The sequence below is a fragment of the Erpetoichthys calabaricus genome, chromosome 11 (assembly GCF_900747795.2).
Source record: "Erpetoichthys calabaricus chromosome 11, fErpCal1.3, whole genome shotgun sequence".
Taxonomy (NCBI): domain Eukaryota; kingdom Metazoa; phylum Chordata; class Cladistia; order Polypteriformes; family Polypteridae; genus Erpetoichthys; species Erpetoichthys calabaricus.
In genome coordinates, this window is record NC_041404.2 from 99,134,295 (window position 1) to 99,156,997 (window position 22,703).

Consider the following 22,703-nt stretch of genomic DNA (forward strand, 5'->3'; position numbering starts at 1 on the left):
TACCTTTTCTAAAGTTTGTATTAACATAGAGACAGAAGAGGACAGTATTCATTTTCTCCTATCAGAAAGCATTTTCTTCCATTATGGGATTCAAAGAGAATAGACAAATAAGCATTATTAATCAGTTTGTTGCCATATCTGCCCCAAAACCTTTCCTCCATAACTTAGGTGGAAACTTACATGCTGTCTAGCATATTTCACTTGGACTTGATGTTGTGTCTTTTTTCTTACCAACCTGCTGTACAGGCCTCCATTACACAGAGCTCTTCACATTTTTGATTGAAGCGCTTTCAGACAACTCTCATCTACTGAAATGTGTAGCACTGTTAAAGCCATAGTTGGCCTCACACTGTCTTAAATTTTAGCCACAGGTTGATTGCACCACAATGTGCTAGGAAGTGCATCTGGGGGTCCTTTCTGTTCAGTGTTACCAGGCATTTCAATGCTTCCTCCCAGGGAACGCGGTAATTTTATTTTGAAAAACCATTTTGAAATATTTGAAAATTATTTATTTATTTAGATTGAATTGCTGTATTATTTGTCCTGTGAGTCTGTATCATTGTTTTTATGTTTCTGCTGCTGTATGCATGTGAATTTCCTCTTGGGATTACATCTTGCCTGAAGAAGGGGCCTGAGTTGCCTCGAAAGCTTGCATATTGTAATCTTCTAGTTAGCCAATAAAAGGTGTCATTTTGCTTGGCTTTTCTCTTGGGATTAATAAAGGTAATCAAATCACACATCTTAGAATTTCCTATGTGATGAACTAACGAAACACAAGAAAAAGCAGAACAACAGCATTTTCAAAGGTTTAAATAATGAAGGAGCTTCATTAGGCCAGCAAATCAGCCAGAAGCCTGAGGAAATTATCGCAGTATTTTCCACAAAAAGTCAGCTTCATCAGTCACAATATACCAGTTAGGCAATAAGCAGCATGGGCATAAGTAGCCACTTGCTTTGTAGCTTTATAATAAAAATAATAATAAAAAATATCAAGAAATTGAAAATTTATTGTATTTGCTTTTTGGCTATCATCAGTATATGTCATTTCTAGTCACTTGATGTTTTTTATTTGTATTTTTCTCCTAATCTACCTTTTTTATATAGTACCTAAATCTGAATTCATAATAAGGCTCTTTATTCTTCATTTTTATTTCTTCCTGCATATTCATCCCCTGACCAGAAATTGTATTTTTATCTTGAAATAATACAGAGTATAGTGCTTGCAAAGACAACACCTCGATGAATTTAGAGTTACTGAATAGTTTGACCATCAATTAATTTCCAGTTGTATAGTGACTGTGTACAAATACGTTTGACTGGATTTTGTTTCAAAGGTCTGGAGCAGGTTGTATTTAAGACAAATATTAGTGCCTAAGGAAAACAGTTAACAACAAACTATGAAAATGTTCATACTTTCTATATGTTTTTCTGCTGTGTGGTTAAAACATGAGGGTGCTTATTCAAAAAAAAAAAAACAAACAGCAGCAGGCTTGATTGTCACACACTTCTTTCTCTGAAGGTAGTTTCGCTTCCTGATGACACATGCACAGTCCCAAACTGTCTGTAGAACAGGCAACTTGTCCCCAAAGCACTTTACTTTTCTTATGTCCCTCTTATGGTTTTCCTGCTATTCTGTTTTTCTCATGTGTACATTCATGGATTTCTAATTAATTTTGATATTCAGCAGAAGTAAATTAAGCATACAGTAGGATTAATGCTAAATAGAACCATTGGTATTGCCATGGATTTCTGCTTCATGATGTATCTGTTTTCCAGAACTATCCTCACTTGAAATTAATCCTTGACGTACACTGCATAGGGGGAGCACAGTACAACCTGAAGACATTTCACTATAAACATGGAAGAATGTACCAGATCAGTCAGTGTATTACAGGTACACTGTATCTACAGATATAAAGCACTAGGGCATCCCATCTGCTGCAGACACATTAAAACCCTTTGCAGTCGTATTTAATTTTCAACGTCACGCTACATTAGTCGTAATTAATTATTGAAAAAACGCCAATAATTACAGCAGTTATTTTTTTCAAGCACGTAGGAATAACACAGGCCACTTTTCTTGACCAGGCGACTGTGCAAATCGGTCAGAAACTTGCAGGGCCACCAGCGGTGGCCTGACGACCTATAGCGCACTTTTTACTAAGGCCAGTTTTCTGGCCTAACGACCGTAAAGGGTTAAGTAAAACTCTTCATAAGCCTTCTAGCACCCCTGTTCCTTAATTTTTACATCGCCACCTATGGGTGCCCAGAGTCAGGAGCTAGCATGTTCTCTTAAATGGATTAAATGCTTATACTCACGTGCGAAGAACTTGTCCTATTTCATACTTTTCAGTGATTTCTGAAAGGCTGTTGTAAGAGCGTCCATCTCGAATGGCAATGCACCCAAAAGGCATGATGAAAGCTACCTAAAGAAAAGAAGATAAACAATCAGGCAAACATTTTAATTTTGCATTAGGTATAATGCAAATTTTAGCATACTTGTTGACATTAATTAGTCATGAATTGATACAATTGGACCAGGTTACTTTAGCACATAACACTCTTTAAAATAAGTTTTAACAAGGATTGGAAGTTTCTGTACTTGTCACTAGCAAGACGTTCAATAAAGGCAAATCACCCATTCTCTGTCTTGTCTTTCTGAGATGGCAGAGGTGAAATGTAAACTCCGGATATTAGGAGTAAAATCAAACAGTTCTATACTGGATTGTTGACCTCTTTCTCTCTCTTTCAGTCCACACCTCTTCTGAGCAGCAAGCAAGCAGAAGCACTGAGCAGCAGCATCTTCCACAAGCACGTAGTCCTTCACAAACACACGACTAAGTTCAATTGGAGTAAAGCTGACAGCTGACCTGGAGAAATAAACCGGCAGTGAAAATTTGAAGTTGATCACCAAGAGGGTGGTGGAAACTTAAACCCAACGGTCTCTTAGTGATTAAGCTGAACACCGAAAGCACCGAAGTTACTGTAAAAACAGAGAAGATGATATCAGTGCTAAACGTAAGTTCCATCTGTTCTCTGCCCGCTGAGGGCATGTTTATATATGTTGTGTGACCTGCATCATGTATAGTTCAGGTTTCCCAGCCGAAAATGTAGACAGCTTCACCTGTCAAAAGTGTTTAGTTAATTTAGAAAATTTAGAAAGTGCTCATAATTGGCGAATCCATCGTGCAGAATGTTAGAATTCCAAACTATGATATACCAGCAGTTAATGTTAAATGCCTTGCAAGGGGCCAAGAGTTCTGACATAGAGGCCACATTGGACCGTGTCGCCGACGATGAAGTATCTACCTTATTGCTGCATGTTGGCACTAATGATATTTATTTACAGCAATCTGAGGTATTAAAGAAGATCTTCATCTCTCTATGCACCAAAGCTAAAAGAAAATGTTGGAATTAAGTTGTGGGCGGCATGGTGGCGCAGTGGGTAGCACTGCTGCCTCGCAGTTAGGACACCTGGGTTCACTTACCAGGTCCTCCCTGCATGGACTTTGCATGTTCTCCCCGTGTCTGCATGGGTTTTCTCCAGGTACTCCGGTTTCCTCCCACAGTCCAAAGACATGGAGGTTAGGTGCATTGATTGGCGATTCTAAATTGTCCCTAGTGTGTGCTTGGTGTGTGCGTGTGCGTGTGTGTGGGTGTGTGTGCCATGTGGTGGGCTGGTGCCCTGCCCAGGGTTTGTTTCCTGCCTTGCACTCTGTGTTGGCTGGGATTGGCTCCAGCAGACACCCGTGACTCTGTAGTTAGGATATAGCGGGTTGGATAATGGAAGGATGGATGGAATTAAGTTGTATCTGGCCCCTTACCAAGATTATATAGAGGGGATGTGATTTATAGTAGATTACATTCCCTTCACTGCTGGCTAGAAACCTGGCGTACAAAAAAAAGCATAGCCTTTATGAACAATTGGGACAATTTTTGGGAAAGGCCTGGATTTTTCAATAGAGATGTTCTTTATCCTAACTGTACTATCCCAATATATGGCAGTAAAACTGCCTGGCTGCCTGAGTAGAGCATGATACAGGCCGCAGTCATGTGATCTTAAATCACAGGCTGTTGTTTATCCCACCTGATACTTTCCCAAAGCTGTTACTCATAATCCCTGTTGTGGGGCATCCAGTAAATTTAGTCATGATGCAGACCTTAAATTATTGATAACCAAATAATAATGTGTATAATGAGACCAAGAGATAAAACCAGATCCTCCACCAGGGGCACCAGTAATAGAAACTTACTTCAAATGAAAACAAAAAATATATCACCACTTCTGAAAGAAGCATGCAGTTTTAAATGCTGCTTATTGAACATTTGCTCTCTTGGAAGTAAAGCTGTTTTGATAAATGATATTATATTAATTACAAAATCTGATCTGTGTCTTCTCACTGAAACTTGGCTTAGTAAATCTGATACCGTTCCCCAAGTAAAGGTGTCACCAGATGGATACTCATTCCTTCATAAGTCTGGAGAATCTGGTCAAGGAGGAGGCCTTGGAATAATTCATTGTAACAAAATCCAAATCACTTCCAAAAATTTAGGCGACTTAACATTCTTTGAGGCTTTCATTTTAAATATTAAAACAGATTCCAACACAATTATAGTGCTAGTTTACAGACCACCAGGGCCATATTCATTTTTCATGACTGAATTTAGCAACCTTTTATCTGATTGGCTATAAATTATGACTACGTAGTATTGATGGCGGATTTTACACATTGATGAGGAAACTGACACTTTGACTCTAGCATGTCATTTAAAGCGCACATTACAAAGTTGTCCAAATCATGTTTCTTCCATCTTAAAAATATGGGGAAATTAAGGCGCTTTCTAAATAAACATGATTCTGAGAAATTAACTCATGCATTTATTTCTAGTAGGATTGACTACTGCAATGTGGTGTTAACTGGATGTTCAAATTGTTCTTTATACTGCTTCCAGTTAATCCAAAATGCTGCTGCAATAATTATTACAAGAACAAGAAAATATGAACACATAACACCAGTTCTTAAATCCTTACACTGGCTCCCAGTTAAGTTTAGGGCAGATTTCAAAATTCTCTTTTTAACATATACTGTAAAGCCTTAAATGGCCAAGGTCTGGATTACTTATCTAAACTTATCATGACTTACAAACCACAGTGCACATTAAGATCTCAAGATGCCGATCTTCTTATGATTGCAAAGATTAATAAAATAACAGAGGGAGGTCAAGCTTTTAGTTACAGGGCCCCTAAACTGTGGAATGGTCTGCCTGCTACTATAAGAGATGTCCTTTCAGTCTCAGCTTTCAAATCCTGGCTGAAGACTCACTACTTCAGTTTAGCATATCCTTTTTTTTATAATATATTTTATTAATTTTTATTGTAATCATTCCATACAAATAGATCAATTTATAACCAAACAAATTAAAGACAAATCAAACCCCACCCCTGAGAAGGGGAGCTTAGCCAAAGGAGAATTGCTTAGGGCTTTTTAATAAGACAACATTAAGCAAAGGAAAGGGAGAAATAAATATATATGTAAATAAGAGATGGAGAAGGGAATTAAATGCGGTAATAGTTATTTCTCTTATTCTAAAATAATATTGATCAGATCCTGCCAGATTTTGAAAAAAAATTGTACAGATCCTCTAACTGAGACTTTGATTTTTTCCAATTTCAAATAATATAAAACATCGGTTTCCCACTGACTTATCAGAGGAGAGTTAGGATTCTTCCAATTTAACAGAATAAGTCTGCGTGCCAAAAGTGTAGTGAATGCAATCACCGTTTGCTTGTCCTTTTCCACTTCAAGTCCGTCTGGAAGAACACTGAACACAGCTGTTAGTGGGTTAGGAGGGATTGTGACCCCAAGGCTGTCTGAAAGGCACTTAAAAATTTTTGTCCAAAATGATGTTAATTTGGTGCAGACCCAGAACATGTGACCCAGTGAGGCAGGAGCTTGGTTGCAGCGTTCGCAGGTTGGATCTTGCCCTGGAAACATTTTGGACAGTTTTAAGCGAGACAGATGAGCTTGATACATAATTTTTAGTTGAATAATTCTATGCTTTGCGCATATGGAGCTCGAGTGAATTCTCTGCTTTGCTACCTTCCACTCCTTTTCTGATATATTGATTAAGAGATCTTCTTCCCAATGTCCTCTTGGATCTTTGAAAGGTAGGGACTCTAATAGGATTTTATATAATGCGGAAATGGTGTTTAATTCCTCGGCATTGAGCAGTATTTTTTCCAGCATTGTAGAGGGTGCGAGGTCGGGAAAATCGGGCAATTTCTGTTTAACTAAATTTCTAATTTGAAGATAGTGAAAGAAATGTGTAGCTGGGAGGTTGAATTTTGAATGTAATTGTTCAAAAGATGCAAATATGTTGTCTATATAAAGATCTCTGAGCATTTTATTCCCAAAACTTTTCCAGGTATTAAAAACTGGATATGTTTGCGAGGGTTGAAAGAGGTGGTTTTCTTGCAGAGGTGCCACCGATAAAAAGAATTAATAAAATAACAGTGTGAGGTCGAGCTTTTAGTTACAGGGCCCCTAAACTGTGGAATGGTCTGCCAGCTACTATAAGAGATGCCCCTTCGGTCTCAGCTTTTAAATCCTGGCTGAAGACTCACTATTTCAGTTTAGCATATCCTGACTAGAGCTGCTGATTAACTGTACAGACTGCATCTGTGTTGTTGGCCATTAGCATTAAAACATAAGTAATATGATAGTTATAATTTGTTACTAACCCTCACCTATTCTGTTTGTCTTCTCGGTACTCAAATGTGGCACTTGGTGCCACGACTCACCTGCCAAGTTATTTTGTCTGCCTAAGGTAGTCATCTCTGATGGAGTATGACAGGAATCGTTGGGTAGAGGGATCCTGTCATCGGCACTGTCTCAGTTGTGGAATGGCCAGTAGGGGGAGGCAGCTTGATGGCTGAGGTCTCCAGGACTCTAAACAAGTCCAAATCGTATTATGTGATATCATCTACTGATAAATTCTGCTCTGTACTTATATTTTTATTTTACTATTATATTGTATTGAGGATTACTTGTTTACTGTTCTGTGTATTGTATTGTATTTACCCCCTTCTTTTTGACACCCATTGCACACCCAACCTACCTGGAAAGGGGTCTTTCTTTGAACTAGTTTACCTAAGGTTTCTTCCATTTTTTTTCTCTACTAGTACATTTTTGGGAGTTTTTCCTTGTCTTCTTAGAGAGTCAAGGTTGGGGGGCTGTCAAAAGGCAGGGCCTATTAAAGCCAGATGTGGCACTTCTTGCGTGATTTTGGGCTATACAAAAATAAATTGTATTGTATTGTATTGTACTGCTCAGCCTATGAAGAAATATGTACTCTTACACATAATTAATTAGAACATAATTAAATAAAACAAAAGTTTTGATAACAAGCCATTTAGACAACATAGGTTGTTTATCTCATGTTACCTGTTTTTGCTATGCATTAGCAGTTTAAAAAATAAAATAAAAATTAGAAAAAAATAATTAATAAAAAATAAAATGAATTAAAAAAACTAATGTCCTCCACAATACTTAATAATTTGTTTAATATATCTACAAATTGGTTACAAGAGAGAGACATTAAGCACAGATCTGCTGATTATCACTCTCAGGCTAACAGGGCAATTAAAAGATTTAATTGAGTGCTGAAGGAAACTGTACAAAGGCTTAATATACAACACAGGCACTGGAAATCATCTGTTATAGAATTTCTTCATATCTTTAGAAGCACACCACATGTGAATACCAGTATTTTGCATTTTGAAATGCTTTATGGGCGCAAGATGAATACTAAATTGAACGTGTTACCTTCTCAATGTCTGTTGGGCTAGACAATGCAGGTTAAGTGAGTTGCAGCTAAACAGGATATGATGAAGAAATACATGAATGATAAAAGAGAAGTTTGTGTTCCGTCACTGGAAAAGGGGGTGTGGAAGAATAATTTTATGGTAACCATAGCATTCATATTAAAGAAATAGCATAAAGGGTTAACACATGTCAGAAACCTTTGCAAGCATATCAGGAAACCAGATAATGGTCAAATGAACAACAAAATGTACTGAAAGATGATTAAGAGATGTCCTGTAAACAACCAGAATGGACAGTTGTTATATGCACAGAAATTTCAAAGGTGGTGGCTCAACTGAAAGGTATAAAGAAGAACCAGAATATAATATAATAGACTTTTATTTTATACAAGTCATTTGGGTGTAAACCAACGAACCAACCAGAGTAAAATGTATGAATTGATTGACGCTGTATATAAATTCAATAGTTTATAAAATGAACCTCTATCCTTTGTTTCCTTGATCATTCTGACCATCCTGTAACAGGCTGCTTTTGAAGAATGCTCCTTCTAAAGACATGTTGCCAAGGAGTAATTAAATGATACAATGAACAGCTGTTATCCTGCCCAATTACTGTTTGTTTAGAGGATAAGTTGCTTTCTTTAATTAAGAGGTTGATTTGTGCCACAGGGGACAAAGTGTGAATAAAAGTGCCTACCCATTTGCCTAAAGGATTACCACAGTACAGTAATTGTATGTGACAAAATTAGAGAAATAAGATACATGCCTCATGACAGTAAAGAGTGGAATACATTGTGTCTGTCTTCCTGCATACCATATGCAGATTCGGCAAATGTCCATCCTGTGATGTACCTCCTTTTGCCCTGCTCGAATCGCACAGGGATTCTTTCCTTGAGTGTTGTCTGTCTCTGATTTCAACTTTGAACCCACATTCTTTGTTGGCCTCTGAAGGAAATGGGGAGACCGCCTTGAAGGGTCAGGTATGCCGCCATTCTGTGTGGTTAAAAGACTATGAAACAGGACCATAGTGCAAGTCAGATACTACACTAACTTCCTTCATAACTGTCAATTATACTGTATAAGGTCTGTTTGTTTAAACTGAAAAGATTCTGTATCTTCAGTCTCAAGTCATAGACTATAACTCACTTTCATTTAGTCTAGTTGTTCTTCCCTCTTTCTGTAGCACTCATATCTTTTTGTAATATGGCTACCAAAACTGCACCAAACATTCCAAATATGGCTTTAGATGTTCAAAGAGTATCTAAAGAATTATGTTCATTATCTCGTACTTAATGCAGTGAGCTACAGTACATAACTCACATCTCACAACGTTACTTAATTACTAGTATACATGCAGGATGTGGAAATGATGAGTCCTCTACAAGTCATCATAATTCATACTTTCAAGCTTCATATGTACCATTATATTTCATATTGATACTTCCTGTGTGTAAAACTTCATGTTTAATTACATTAAACTTACCTCATATCTGATTCTGTCAACTTTCAGTTTGCAATAATCCTGCTGACCTTAAGGTATCCACCATTCTGCCTTATTTAATCTCACCAGCAAACTTGATCATTTTGTTAATTATATTTTTATTGACCTTATTTATTTAAATTAAAATTAGCTCCACCACTGATCACCGTAGGGCCTCACTTATAATCATTACCAAAACCTGGAAAATTATTTCCACAATAACTAATTCTTTCTCTGTTTAACCCAGCTTTGTGCCCATCTGTACACTATGCCTCGAGTTTCCCCTTCCATGACCAATTGACTCTCTATCAAAAGCTATTTAAAAATAAAAGCATGTACTACTTCAGTTTAGAATACTGCTATATTTGTCAAACATGACCTTCCTATTTAAATTCATGTTGACTGCTACAATGCATGTTCTTGATTTTTGATGATCAATCGTGTCTTTAATAATAGTTTCTATTTATTTTCCTAAACTACATACTGTATAAATAACATTTCTTTATAAAAACACTTGCTAGTTTTCATTCTGTATGTGGTTCCTCAGTATGCAATGATTTCTAAAAAACAGATGTTAAGAATTTGTTTAAATAATGACCTGTGTTCTTAGGCAGTCTTGTGTACTATTTCTGGAAATTTTTGGATTTTATGCTTGTTATTTTCCTCTCTCTGGCTACATCCACACTACTACATTTTCATTTAAAATAATCTCTGTCCATACTTGCATTATCATATAGTTTACAACAGCATCTTCGCCTACACTGACTGAAAATGCATATGATGTAGACGTTCAGCAGCACTGGGCATGTGCGAATCAGGAGAGAAATCCATGAAGGGTTTATAATGCTATAAGCGAGAGACAATGGCTTATTACGAAAAACTGTAGCAAATGGTAAATTATTTACCTATTGTGCTTGTAAACGCCAATGAAAGCAACTTTTCAATGCCCATTATTTTGGAATACAGCTTTCTTCCCTGAAGGGTGACCAATCAGAGAATGAGGTGTTCTAATGAGCAGGACCCAATCAAGGAAAGGCCACATAATAAACATGAATAAATTGATTTTAACTATTTATGACATTTCCTTTTACACACTGTTTACTGAACATTTTTATAGAATATTTATTTACTACACTTTGGGCACTTTAAATTTACAGTAATCATGTATCTTGTTGTGTCTTTCACTCATCGCTGGTCTATTTTGACTATAAATTACTAGGGTGTCAAGAGAATTTTAATAAAGCAAACTGGCTTAAATTTAGGGGTACAGCTGATGATTTAATTGTTAATATATAATAATGTTGGTGCTTTTAACAGCTGTTTAGTTAAACTGCAGTAACTAGTAAATGTGTATATGCAAAAAAAATAAAAGTTAAGGTCCCCTTGTTGTATGGTAGTATGAGTGTGTGTGTTTTATAATGTTGTGTCCAGACAAATAAAATAAAATAAATAAATAAAAGATTTTAATTTACTAATGAATACTTTTGGGTGTCCAGCTCTTATAGAAGTAAGAAATAATGCACATTAGGAAGGTTTGTCATGTTTTAGAAAACTGAAGCAAATGTAGTATTTGTATTAAAGACGAGTTCTCCTTCAAAGAGTTGAAGGCATGGAATAAAACATCTTATCTTGGATACAATACTGCAAGCTGTATTGTAAAAATATAAATTTTAAGTCTATTTACTGTTGTTTATAAGGGTCTGTTATATAAATCATGGAAAAAATTATTAAAAAACAAAACAAGAAAAACTAGGAAAGATTTCTTATTTCATCATTTGTAGAGACCTACTGCGCTTATTTCCATTTACAGTAAATAGAAGTACAATACAATACAATACAATTTATTTTTGGATAGCCCAAAATCACACAAGTGCCGCAATGGGCTTTAACAGGCCCTGCCTTTTGACAGCACACCAGAATTGACTCTCTAAGAAGGCAAGGAAAAACTCCCAAAAAAAGCCTTAGCAGGGAAAAAAAATTTAAGAAACCTTGGGAAAGGTAGTTCAAAGAGAGACTCCTTTCCAGGTAGGTTGGGCGGGCAGTGTGTGTCAAAAAGAAGGGGTTAATACAATACAATACACAGAACAAAACACAAGTAATCCTCAATACGGCATAATAGTAAAAAAAAAAAATTTACAAGTACAGAGCAGAATTTATCAGTAGATGATATCACATAATATGATTTGGATTTGTTCAGAGTCCTGGAGACCACAGGAATCAAGCTGCCTCCCTCAATTGGCCATTCCACAGCTGAGACAGCACTGGACCAGCCAATCCGATGAAAGGACCCCTCTACCCGATGATTCCTGTGATCCTCCATCAGAGATGACTTTACCTTAGACAGGCAAAACAACTTGGCAGGTGGAAGTGGCACCAAGTGCCACATTTGAGTACTGAGAAGACAAACAGAATAGGTGAGGGTTAGTAACAAATTATAACTATCTTATTACTTATGTTTTAGTGCTAATGGCCAATGACAGATATGCAGTCTTTATAGTTAATCAGCAGCTCTAGTTAGGATATGCCAAATTGAAGTAGTGAGTCTTCACCCAGGATTTGAAAGCTGAGACCGAAGGGGCATCTCTTATAGTAGCAAGCAGACCATTCCACAGTTTAGGGGCCCTGTAACTAAAAGCTCGACCTCCCACTGTTATTTTATTAATCCTTGGAATCATATGCGGACTGGCATCTTGAGATCTAAATGTGCGCTCTGGATTGTAAGTCATGATAAGTTCAGACAAGTAAGCCGGACCTTGGCCATTTAAGGCTTTATTTGTTAAAAGGAGGATTTTGAAATCTGCCTTAAACTTAACTGGGAGCCAGTGCAAGGATTTAAGAACTGGAATTATGTGTTCGTATTTTCTTGTTCTTGTAAGTAGTCTTGGAGAAGCATTTTGGATTAACTGGAGGCTGTACTGGGGATAACTGTTTTATCCTGGAATTAGAGTTTAGAAAAGCACTACACAATAACGAAGTTGTAATTGGGGCATTTTTTTAGATTTTGATAAAGTATTCTGAAGGATTTAAGAAGGGAAATACTATATATTGGTGGACTACATACCTTTTACCTCATAGAATTTTAAAGTAAAAGTTGGTAATGAATAATTTACAGAAATGTTAGTGGAAAATGACTTAGCTCAAGGACGTGTCATCAGTCCAGTCTTAATTAACATAATAACTAATCAACACAATGATTTATCAAGTATTGTTTCAAACATAGATGTATCTGAATTGTTTAATTACGGGGGTACTGAGGAAGAAATTGCCATTATTTCCTTAAGAAAATGTACGCGGCAATACCCAAGATTAAAATGTGGACAAACCTATTTCCATCCATCCATCCATCCTCTTCCGCTTATCCGAGGTCGGGTCGCGGGGGCAGCAGCTTGAGCAGAGATGCCCAGACTTCCCTCTCCCCGGCCACTTCTTCTAGCTCTTCCGGAGAATCCCGAGGCGTTCCCAGGCCAGTCGAGAGACATAGTCCCTCCAGTGTGTCCTGGGTCTTCCCCGGGGCCTCCTCCCGGTTGGACGTGCCCGGAACACCTCACCAGGGAGGCGTCCAGAAGGCATCCTGATCAGATGCCCGAGCCACCTCATCTGACTCCTCTCGATGCGGAGGAGCAGCGGCTCTACTCTGAGCCCCTCCCGGATGACTGAGCTTCTCACCCTATCTTTAAGGGTAAAGGACAAACCTATTTCACAAATAAATAATATTTATTAACACTCAAGGGGATCTCTTTGTGGTCTCTGTAGGGTCTTTAAACCTAATGTTTATTTATAAGTAAAACTATGAAAAGTTTCCTACTGGTATAGCAGAAGCATTTGATAATGAATTATCTAAGTTGGCAGTATAAATAATCTGTGGATTTACACAGATGAATAGAAATTTCTGATAAGTAAGAGAGCATCATCTACTTTTTGGAAAAGGAGCTGCAAACAGGATTTCTTGTGAATTATCAATTTTAAGCTGACAGGCTAATGATTTCTATAGTCCTGGAGTTCGTAATTGAGGTATAGTTTTATAAAGTAGTCATTTTATCTAACTAATTGTCATCCTTGTTGGCCTTGGAGACTGTAATTATTATACACAACAGACTGGACTTTTGAAGTAGAGCATATATTAACTATTCATGAAATATAGTACTGTGCAAAAGTTTTAGGCAAAGTTTAGGTGTGAAAAAATGCTGTAAACAAAGAATGCTTTCAAAAATGGAAGTGTTAATCATTTATTTTCAACAAAATGCAGTGAATGAACAAAAGAGAAATGTAAATCAAATCAATATTTGGTGTGACCACCCTTTGCCTTCAAAACAGCATCAGTTCTTCTAGGTACACTTGCACATAGTTTTTGAAGGAACTCTGCTGGTAGGTTGTTCCAAACATCTTGGAGAACTAACCACAGATCTTCTGTGGATGTAGGCTTCCTCACATCCTTCTCTCTCTTCATGTAATCCCAGACACACTCGATGATGTTGAGATCAGTGCTCTCTGGGGGCCATACCATCACTTCCAGGACTTCTTGTTCTTCTTTACACTGAAGATAGTTCTTAATGACTTTGGCTGTATGTTTGGGGTCGTTGTCCTGCTGCAGAATAAATTTGGGGCCAATCATACGCCTCCCTGATGGTATTGCATGATGGATAAGTATCTGCCTGTATTTCTCAGCATTGAGAACACCATTAATCCCGACCAAATCTCCAACTCCATTTCCAGAAACGTTCAAGGAACCTCCACCATGCTCCACTGTTGCCTGCAGACACTCATTATTGTACCGCTCTCCAGCCCTTCGACAAACAAACTGCCTTCTGCTACAGCCAAATATTTCAAATTTTGACCTATCAGTCCAGAGCACCTGCTGCCATTTTTCTGCACCCCAGTTCCTATGTTTTCGTGTATACTTGAGTCGCTTGGCCTTGTTTCCACGTCGGAGGTAAGGCTTTTTGGCTGCAACTCTTCCATGAAGACCACTTCTGGCCAGACTTCTCCAAACAGTAGATGGGTGTACCTGGGTCCCACTGGTTTCTGCCAGTTCTGAGCTGATGGCACTGCCGGACATCTTCTGATTTTGAAGGGTAATAAGCTTGATGTGTCTTTCATCTGCTGCACTAAGTTTCCTTGGCCGACCACTGCGTCTACGATCCTCAACGTTGCCTGTTTCTTTGTGCTTCTTCAAAAGAGCTTGAACAGCACATCTTGAAACCCCAGTCTGCTTTGAAATCTTTGTCTGGGAGAGACCTTGCTGATGCAGTATAACTACCTTGTGTCTTGTTGCTGTGCTCAATCTTGCCATGACATGAAACTGTCTTCCACAACCTTACCTTGGTAGCAGAGTTTGGCTGTTCCTCACCCAGTTTTAAGCCTCCTACACAGCTGTTTCTGTTTCAGTTAATGACTGTGTTTCAACCTACGTGTGACATTGATGATCATTAGCACCTGTTTGGTATAATTGGTTGATCATACACCTGACTATAATCCTACAAAATCCCTGACTTTGTGCTAGTGTACCTATAAGAATTGATGCTGGTTTGAAGGCAAAGGTTAGTAACACCAAATATTGATTTGATTTAGATTTTTCTTTTGTTCGCTCACTTTGCATTTTGTAAATTGATAACAATAAACAATCATTATTTATATTTCTGAAAGCATTCTTTGTTTACAGCATTTTTTCACATCTGCCTAAAACTTTTGCACAGTACTGTATATAGTACCATTTTTATGGATGCATAAAGGAATACAAGTTAATGAGATGGCAGACAAATTGACAAAACAGGTGCTGACTAAAGAACAGGTGGATTTTTAATTAACAATGACAGAGAATCAAGTAAAAATTGTTAGAATTATGAATAATTGGCAAGTTTTCTGGGAAAACATGAATTACGGAAAACACATCAATTGAGTCCATTAGTTAAGTATGTGGTTAAATGTTTTACTCGAGGAAAGAAAAATAAGGATAAGGTCCAAATCTTTTCAGAGTCAAAGTTATTTCTTTACAATCTTAGTATATATTAAAGTTCCACATGAGACTACACTCTAATGTGAAGCATTTTTCATAAATTTTAAAAAGATATTCAGTCTGCACTTGTGTTTAAGGACCCCAGGGTCCCAGCTTTAAAACAAAAGTGGTTACATTGGTGTAGTCGGCAGGATTTCCTGGCCGTTGGGTGGCAGAGTCCTGAAAATCATTGTAACCCAACTCAGACCTAGACCTTTAATCCCACACATCTGGCACCAATACCTGGTACCAGAATTGGTCAGAAGAACAGGCAGGAAGAACAGCAGGTAGGGGAATGATAGATGTTCAGTGGGCACCTGGTCGCTCATATAATTTTAATGAGAGCTGGTCAACATATGGGGTCCAAGAATGAGATCTGTAAAGACAATGAGGAGTACATTGCTGGAGGGATGATGGATGGCCTCTTCAATGGAGCTCTCCTTGATACAAAAGATAATAAGGTACACACTATCGAGGGGCCAGAGTCACTGAAAAGGTTGGCACAAACCCTCTCAGACTCGAGCCATGAAAATGGGAAACCTGTGAAGGCTGTCTAATGTGTTTTTCAGCTCCCCAGCAAGAAGGCTGTGAAGCACGAAGAGAATGGAATGATGCAGGCATCTCTATCAAAACCCTGAATGCTGATTATAATGTACCAGAATTTCTGAAGTTCAGACCAAGGGTAAGTGACTCTTATTCTTCCTTTGAAAAGGCTGAAGAGTATTGGAATAAATGTTTGAGCTTCAGTTCCTTCACTAAATTAGCTAAAGCGGAACAGACTGTCCCAGCAAAGGGAATTCCAGACTCCATTTCCCAGGTTGCTGAGGGATACCCAACTGAGTATGTGCAAAGTCTATACATGTCCTATGACTCATCATAGAGGAGCAGAAAATGCTGAAATCCCTCTCAGAAACAGACAACTCAATCCGAGAACCCAGCCATTCTTCAGGAGATGGAGGAGCTCCTTTAGCAAGTGTGGGCTTAATGGACTATATTCAATTCCTTAGATTATTCAATAATCAAGGGGAATGAAGATACAGCCAAGGCTATGCTCGAAGCACTTGACTGGTTTTTACAACGTCTCGGAGTCACGCAGCTGCTGCAAATAGATTTGGCCATACAGGTGAGTGAATCCTGTATGGTACAGCATATAGGAACCCAGTGTGAATTGTCTCTGTATTAACTGATGGGAACCAAGTCGCACTCATTCCAAACAACTGTATTAGAGATAACAAAATTGCCCATGTCGAAACCTCAAGTCTTAGAGGCAGCTACCTAGACAAATGACATACAACTTGGAAGTAAAAAAGGGACACAGTGCAAAGGGTCCTGGATACACCTGAAGGGCACAGAGTAGAACTTGCTCCAATAAAAGTGAAAGATGGTGCCAAACTAATGGCCACACAGATGGTAAACAGCCCTACTTTAACATTGTCTTGAGGTTGCACAAATATTGTAAAACAGTAAATCCATGTACTTTATAAAAGAAAAAAGCAAAACATTATTGTGAGATCTGCGGTGGGCTGGTGCCCTGCCCGGAGTTTGTTTCCTGCGTTACGCCCTGTGTTGGCTCTGATTGGCTCCAACACATCCCCGTGACCCTGTAGTCAGCATATAGCGGGTTGGATAATGGATGGATTATTGTGAGACTCTGACATTTTAAAAGGAGACCTGTGGTTCACTTCACCTTACTGCTCATCTAACTCTGTGGCACCTTTCACCCCCAGCAGCATGGTCTCCTCCACTGTACACCTCATAGAGCTGTCTACAAGTGTTATTATTGACAGTATTGTATGTGGATGCCCATATGTAATATGTATCTTTGTTGTGTACACACCTAGGCCATAACCACTAAAACATTCACATGATTGCTTACATTCTTTCATTATATAGAAGCTTATTCCTGACATTGAAAGAAAAAAAAAAGATTGCAGTATTTCACAAAGGTATTGCCTACTGTTGTCTGTATCATCATGCCCTCATGTGCTTCAGGGGTCTAGTAAGAGAAAGTTTGAGCATTCACACAGTGTGGAATCAACTGAGAAAAACGTAACAGATGTTATAGCCATACATTTAATTTAAATCAGGCTAATGTTCAGTGAACTTAGTATAAAACTTTCAACAAAGGCAGAGTTGCAGAGCAGAGCTGTCAGGGTCAATTTGCACATTCTGCCTGTGTATTTATGAATTGATTAGTATCAGAGAGTCTTCAGATTTCACCGTCAAAACTGTTTTCTTAATTGCAGTACTGGACTTCACAATTAGCCACTTTATTAGCCACTTTAATATTCCCCAAAGTCATGTACTGCATACAGTGCAATAAGTATATTTGTTTCTTATGAAATGTACTGTTTTTTTATGTTTTTAAAACATTTTTACTTGTTTTCATTATATACTGTACCATGCTCCTAAAGAAGTTAAGCTTCCAGAATTTCCTCAGGTATATGAGGAGGTAAAGGTGATCATAGGTCTTCTTATTGTGACACTTCAGGTGGTCAGTGACTCCAACAAATTTAAATACTGGATCGCCTTGGTGCTGCTACCCAGTGGAGGATGAGATTTCATTTTGTTGCTCTCTGTTACTGATACTGATTTTGATCCCAGAGATATTGCATACTTTAATGGGATTAAATGCGTAAACTATATTTTAACATTGATTCTTCCCAAAGACCATGATTCTTTTAGATGTTTATCTTCACTGTTAACATTTTCCATTTTTTTGTTGCCAACTTGAATAGTCTTACCTAGATTTACATAATAAGGGCTAAAGAGCTAGAATGACCATGGAGACTTTTAGTCATATTAATGTAAATAAAAAGTATTGAATCCATTATGTTTTTATGCACATTACGATTACAGTATTATGTCTGTGAAGCTATGTAGTGCTCCGAGTCTGTCCATTAAAAAAAAAAAAGAATATTATGTGAGGGTAAAAAAGCACTCTTTAAAAATTTCAAGATATTTTCAGCCTTAAGTTAAATGTAAATCCAATGATACAAGTACAGTAGCAACAGCACTGGAGTAGGAGGAGGCAGATATGAAAGAAAAATAAACTTATAATGATAAAGGAAGAAATGCAGTGGAAACATAAAAGCACATGACATTTAATGATATGGAATGTGAAGAGCAAATTGAGGAGGAAGAAGGTGAAACTGAAGTAGAAAAAAGGAGGAGAAACTGAAAAAATGGTCTATTGAAAACTCTTAGCTTTATAATAACAGAAGGAACTGAAGAAGAGGAATAAAAAAAAATAATTATGAGCAGTTTGAAATATAAAAAAGGAAATGCATGGTATAAAACAAAGACAATATGGAAAATGACAGACTTGAAAGATTCAAAATGCAGAGTTAACACAATGTGAGAAATTACACAAATACAGTGGTCCATTGTACTTTGAACCGAATTTGTTTCAGGAGGCTGTTTGAACTCTGAATTGTTACCAGTCTGAATCAATTTTCCCTATTAGAATTAATGGAAAGTTAATTAATCTGTTTCAACACCCTAAACAATACCCATTTTAATAAACTTAAACAGCAAATACACATAATTTAATGTAAAAATAACACAATTAAATATTCTAAATAATAAACTAAAACATGAAAACAAGAAATAAAATACATAAATTCTGTATAATAAAATTAAATGTATGGCGGCGTGCATAGAAGCAGCAGCTTGGTGCTCTTCCTTTCAGTGCTTTGTTTGTCCTTTTGTGTATGTGTTGCTATTTGTCATAATGCCATTCTTCTGGGCGAATAACGTCTATAGTCCACAGAGTCTTCTAAAAATATGTCCATGCAGTGAGTGTTAGAGTTTTCTCTGTTTCCACGAAATCCCAGTGGTCATAGCCAGGCAGATGTGGATCTGCAGGGCAGGCATGCTGGCAAGGCTACAGAGGTGACCACACAAGACACCTCTTCCTAAAATTTTTCTCACTAACGCAAGATCCCTCACAAATAAGATGGATGAATTGAAGCTACAGGTTGCAGTGAATATGATCCTTAAGGACAGCTGCATTCTGCTAATTACAAAGACCTGGCTTCATTCACTCATTCCGGATACAGCTATTGAGTAAGCAGGCTGCACAGCACACTGGAAGGACAGGTCTGGTAAGAGAAAAAATGGGGGGATGCCTGTATGTCAACAACAGCTGGTGTACTAACACTAACACTGTACAGAACAGATGACATTTACACTCGCTGCATAAGCGCCATCTGTCGCTGTATTTTTTCACTACACACACAAATGTTGAAGCATCGTTCCAACTCTAGATTATATTTCTCTCAAATTTAACATTAGAACTCTGGAATGTTCAAAGTTAGAATCGTTTGAAGTGAGAGGTGGCACTGAATATAATTCAATACATTCTCCAATCCTAAAAGCAAGATATACAGCATAGCATGAAATGCTGTTTGGCTAAAAAAGGACAATTTCATGATGACTAGTTTTCCTGAATCACCCCCATGCCCTCCCAATTTATGCTAACTGTTGCTGCACCAGGTCTAAACTACTTTTTATTGAATGGATGAGCTTTAAAGATTGAAAATATATTATATATATCTGGACACATGAACAAATGGAAGAAGGAAAGGTGAATAGTAGATATCTTCCCTTTTGTGAAAAAATCCATATTGTTACATCACAAACACTTAATCAGTGTTAAACAGTAACATGGCTGTTAATCACAGCAACAAATTTCTGGATTGAATCATAGGCATAAAACACTGCTTGATTGCACTCAAGATATCCATGTTATGTTAACGCAATCTGACAAAGATTGTTAATGATATCAAAGCTGTCATGTTCTCCACACTATTTTTGTGTACATTTGAACTACAATACAATACAATACAGTACAATTTATTTTTGTATAGCTCAAAGTCACACAAGAAGTGCCACAATGGGCTTTAGCAGGCCCTGCCTCTTGACAACCCCTCAGCCTTGACTCTTTAAAATGACAAGGAAAAACTCCCAAAAAAAACCATTGTAGGGAAAAAATGGAAGAAACTTTGGGAAAGGCAGTTCAAAAAGAGACCCCTTTCCAGGTATGTTGGGCGTGCATTGGGTGTCAAAAAGAAGGGGGTCAATACAATACAATACACAGAACAGAACAAATCTCAATACAGTACGGAGCAGAATTTAACAGTAAATGATACAGTTGATACAGTTAATCAGCAGTTCTAGTCAGGATATGCTAAACTGAAGTAGTGAGTCTTCAGCCGGGATGTAAAAGCTGAGACCGAAGGGGCATCTCTTATAGTAGCAGGCAGACCATTCCACAGTTTAGGGCCTGCAACTAAAAGCTCGACCTCACACTGTTATTTTATTAATTCTTGGAATTATAAGCAGACCGGTATCTTGAGATCTTAATGTGCGCTCTGGTTTGTAAGTCATGATAAGTTCAAACAAGTAAGCCGGACCTTGGCCTATTTAAGGCTTTATTTGTTAAAAGGAGGATTTTGAAATATGCCCTAAACTTAACTGGAAGCCAGTGTAAGGAATTTAAGAACTGGAGTTATGTGTTTGTATTTTCTTGCTCTTGTAATAATTCTTGCAGCAGCATTTTGGATTAACTGGAGGCTGTATAAAAGAACAGTTTGAACATCCAGTGAACAACACCGCATTGCAGTAGTCAATCCTACTAGAAATAAAGGCATGAATTAATTTCTCAGAATCCTGTTAATTTAGAAAGTGCCTTAATTTCCAACATTTTTAAGATGGAAGAAACATGAGTTGGACAACTTTGTAATATGCGCTTTAAATTACATGCTAGAGTCAAAGATAACTCCTAGATTGCGGGCTGATTCAGTAAAATTAATGTTCATTCCAACTGAGTTAAATGATGACAAAATATTGTTGTGATCAGCGTCATTCCCTTCAACAATTAACATCTCTGTTTTATCTGTATTTAAAGACAAGTAGTTCTCATCCATCCACTCCTTTAATTCACTAACACAACTAATTAAAGATAACATCGGAGAAACTTCATTTGATCTAAATGAAAGGTATAACTGGGTGTCATCTGCATACGAGTGAAAATTAACATTATGTTTCCTATGATAGATCCCAGTGGAAGTATGTAAAGTGAAAACAGTAAAGGTCCCAAGTACTGAGCCCTGCGGTGCACCATATCTCATTTCTGTGTATAATGATGGAATACTGTCAGCATATTTTTGTACATATTGGAATTGATTTGATAAATAAGAACTAAACCAAGCAAGTACAGTGCCTGTAAGGCCAACATCATTTTCTAGCCTGTGCAGTAAAATAGAATGGTTAATGGTGTCAAATGTGGGACTTAAGTCTAACAAAATAATTACAGTGGAGTTTCCTTCATCGGAGGATATGAGAATGTCGTTTACAAACCCTGCGTTAGTGCCGTTTCTGTACTATGACCAGTGCGGACCAGACTGGAATTTCTCAAATAAATTGTAATGCGTAAGGTGTAACTGAAGCTGATTGGAAACTACTTTTTCTAGTATTTTAGAGAGAAAGGGTAAATTTGAAATAGGTTTATAATTATTTGGTATGTGTGGGTCTAGGTCTGACTTTTTAAGTAATGGTTTAATGACTGACACTTTTAGTGCATCAGGTACTGTGCCATGCAATAATGAACTATTGATAATGTTTAGAATAGGCGCTGCATCCATTGCACTTTTTACTAGTTTTGTTGAGCACTGGATCTAGGGAACAAGTAGTGGGTTTCATTTTAGAAATTAAAGTAAGACTTCCTGCTCAGTTACAGGATTAAAATTACTGAAGTGCTGAATGCAATGTTGAGGCAGGTCTGCTAAACTAGTAAGCGGTATGTACTGTGATGCTGAGATCTGGGATCTTATATTTTTAATTTCTCATTGAAGAAAGTCTGTACTGCTAATATCTGTTGGTATTTTGCACTGTAGATCTGAATTCCCATTTGTTAATTTAGCAACTGTTCTAAACAGTACCTGAGGATTTTTATTATTGCTATCTATTATTGTAGAAGGGCGGCATGGTGGCACAGTGGGGTAGCGCTGCTGCCGTCGCAGTTGGAAGACCTGGGGACCTGCGTTCGCTTCCCGGGTCCTCCCTGCGTGGAGTTTGCATGTTCTCCCGTGTCTGCGTGGGTTTCCTCCCCCAGTCCAAAGACATGCGGGGTTTGGTGGATTGGCGATTCTAAATTGGCCCTAGTGTGTGCTTGGTGTGTGGGTGTGTTTTGTGTGTGTCCTGCGTGGGTTGGCACCCTGCCCAGGATTGGGTTCCTGCCTTTGTGCCCTGTGTTGGCTGGGATTGGCTCCAGCAGACCCCCGTGACCCTGTGTTCGGATTCAGCGGGTTGGAAAATGGATGGATGGATGGATGGATTATTGTAGAATAGTATTCTAAGTGAACTTTAAAGAGAGCTTTTTTATATTTTTTAACACTCTCTGT

At 37.8% G+C, this 22,703-nt stretch overlaps 1 protein-coding gene across 1 annotated transcript in view; it reads right to left on the minus strand.

The window, feature by feature from the left end:
* Window positions 1–22,703, minus strand: part of LOC114661352 (caM kinase-like vesicle-associated protein) — a 700,116-nt gene that overhangs the window by 329,922 nt on the left and 347,491 nt on the right. Inside the window, exon 2 of the mRNA XM_051934313.1 lies at window positions 2,320–2,426. Within this exon, the coding sequence (XP_051790273.1) occupies window positions 2,320–2,414 (95 nt within the window). The 5' untranslated portion in view covers window positions 2,415–2,426. The remainder of the gene's footprint in view (window positions 1–2,319; window positions 2,427–22,703) is intronic.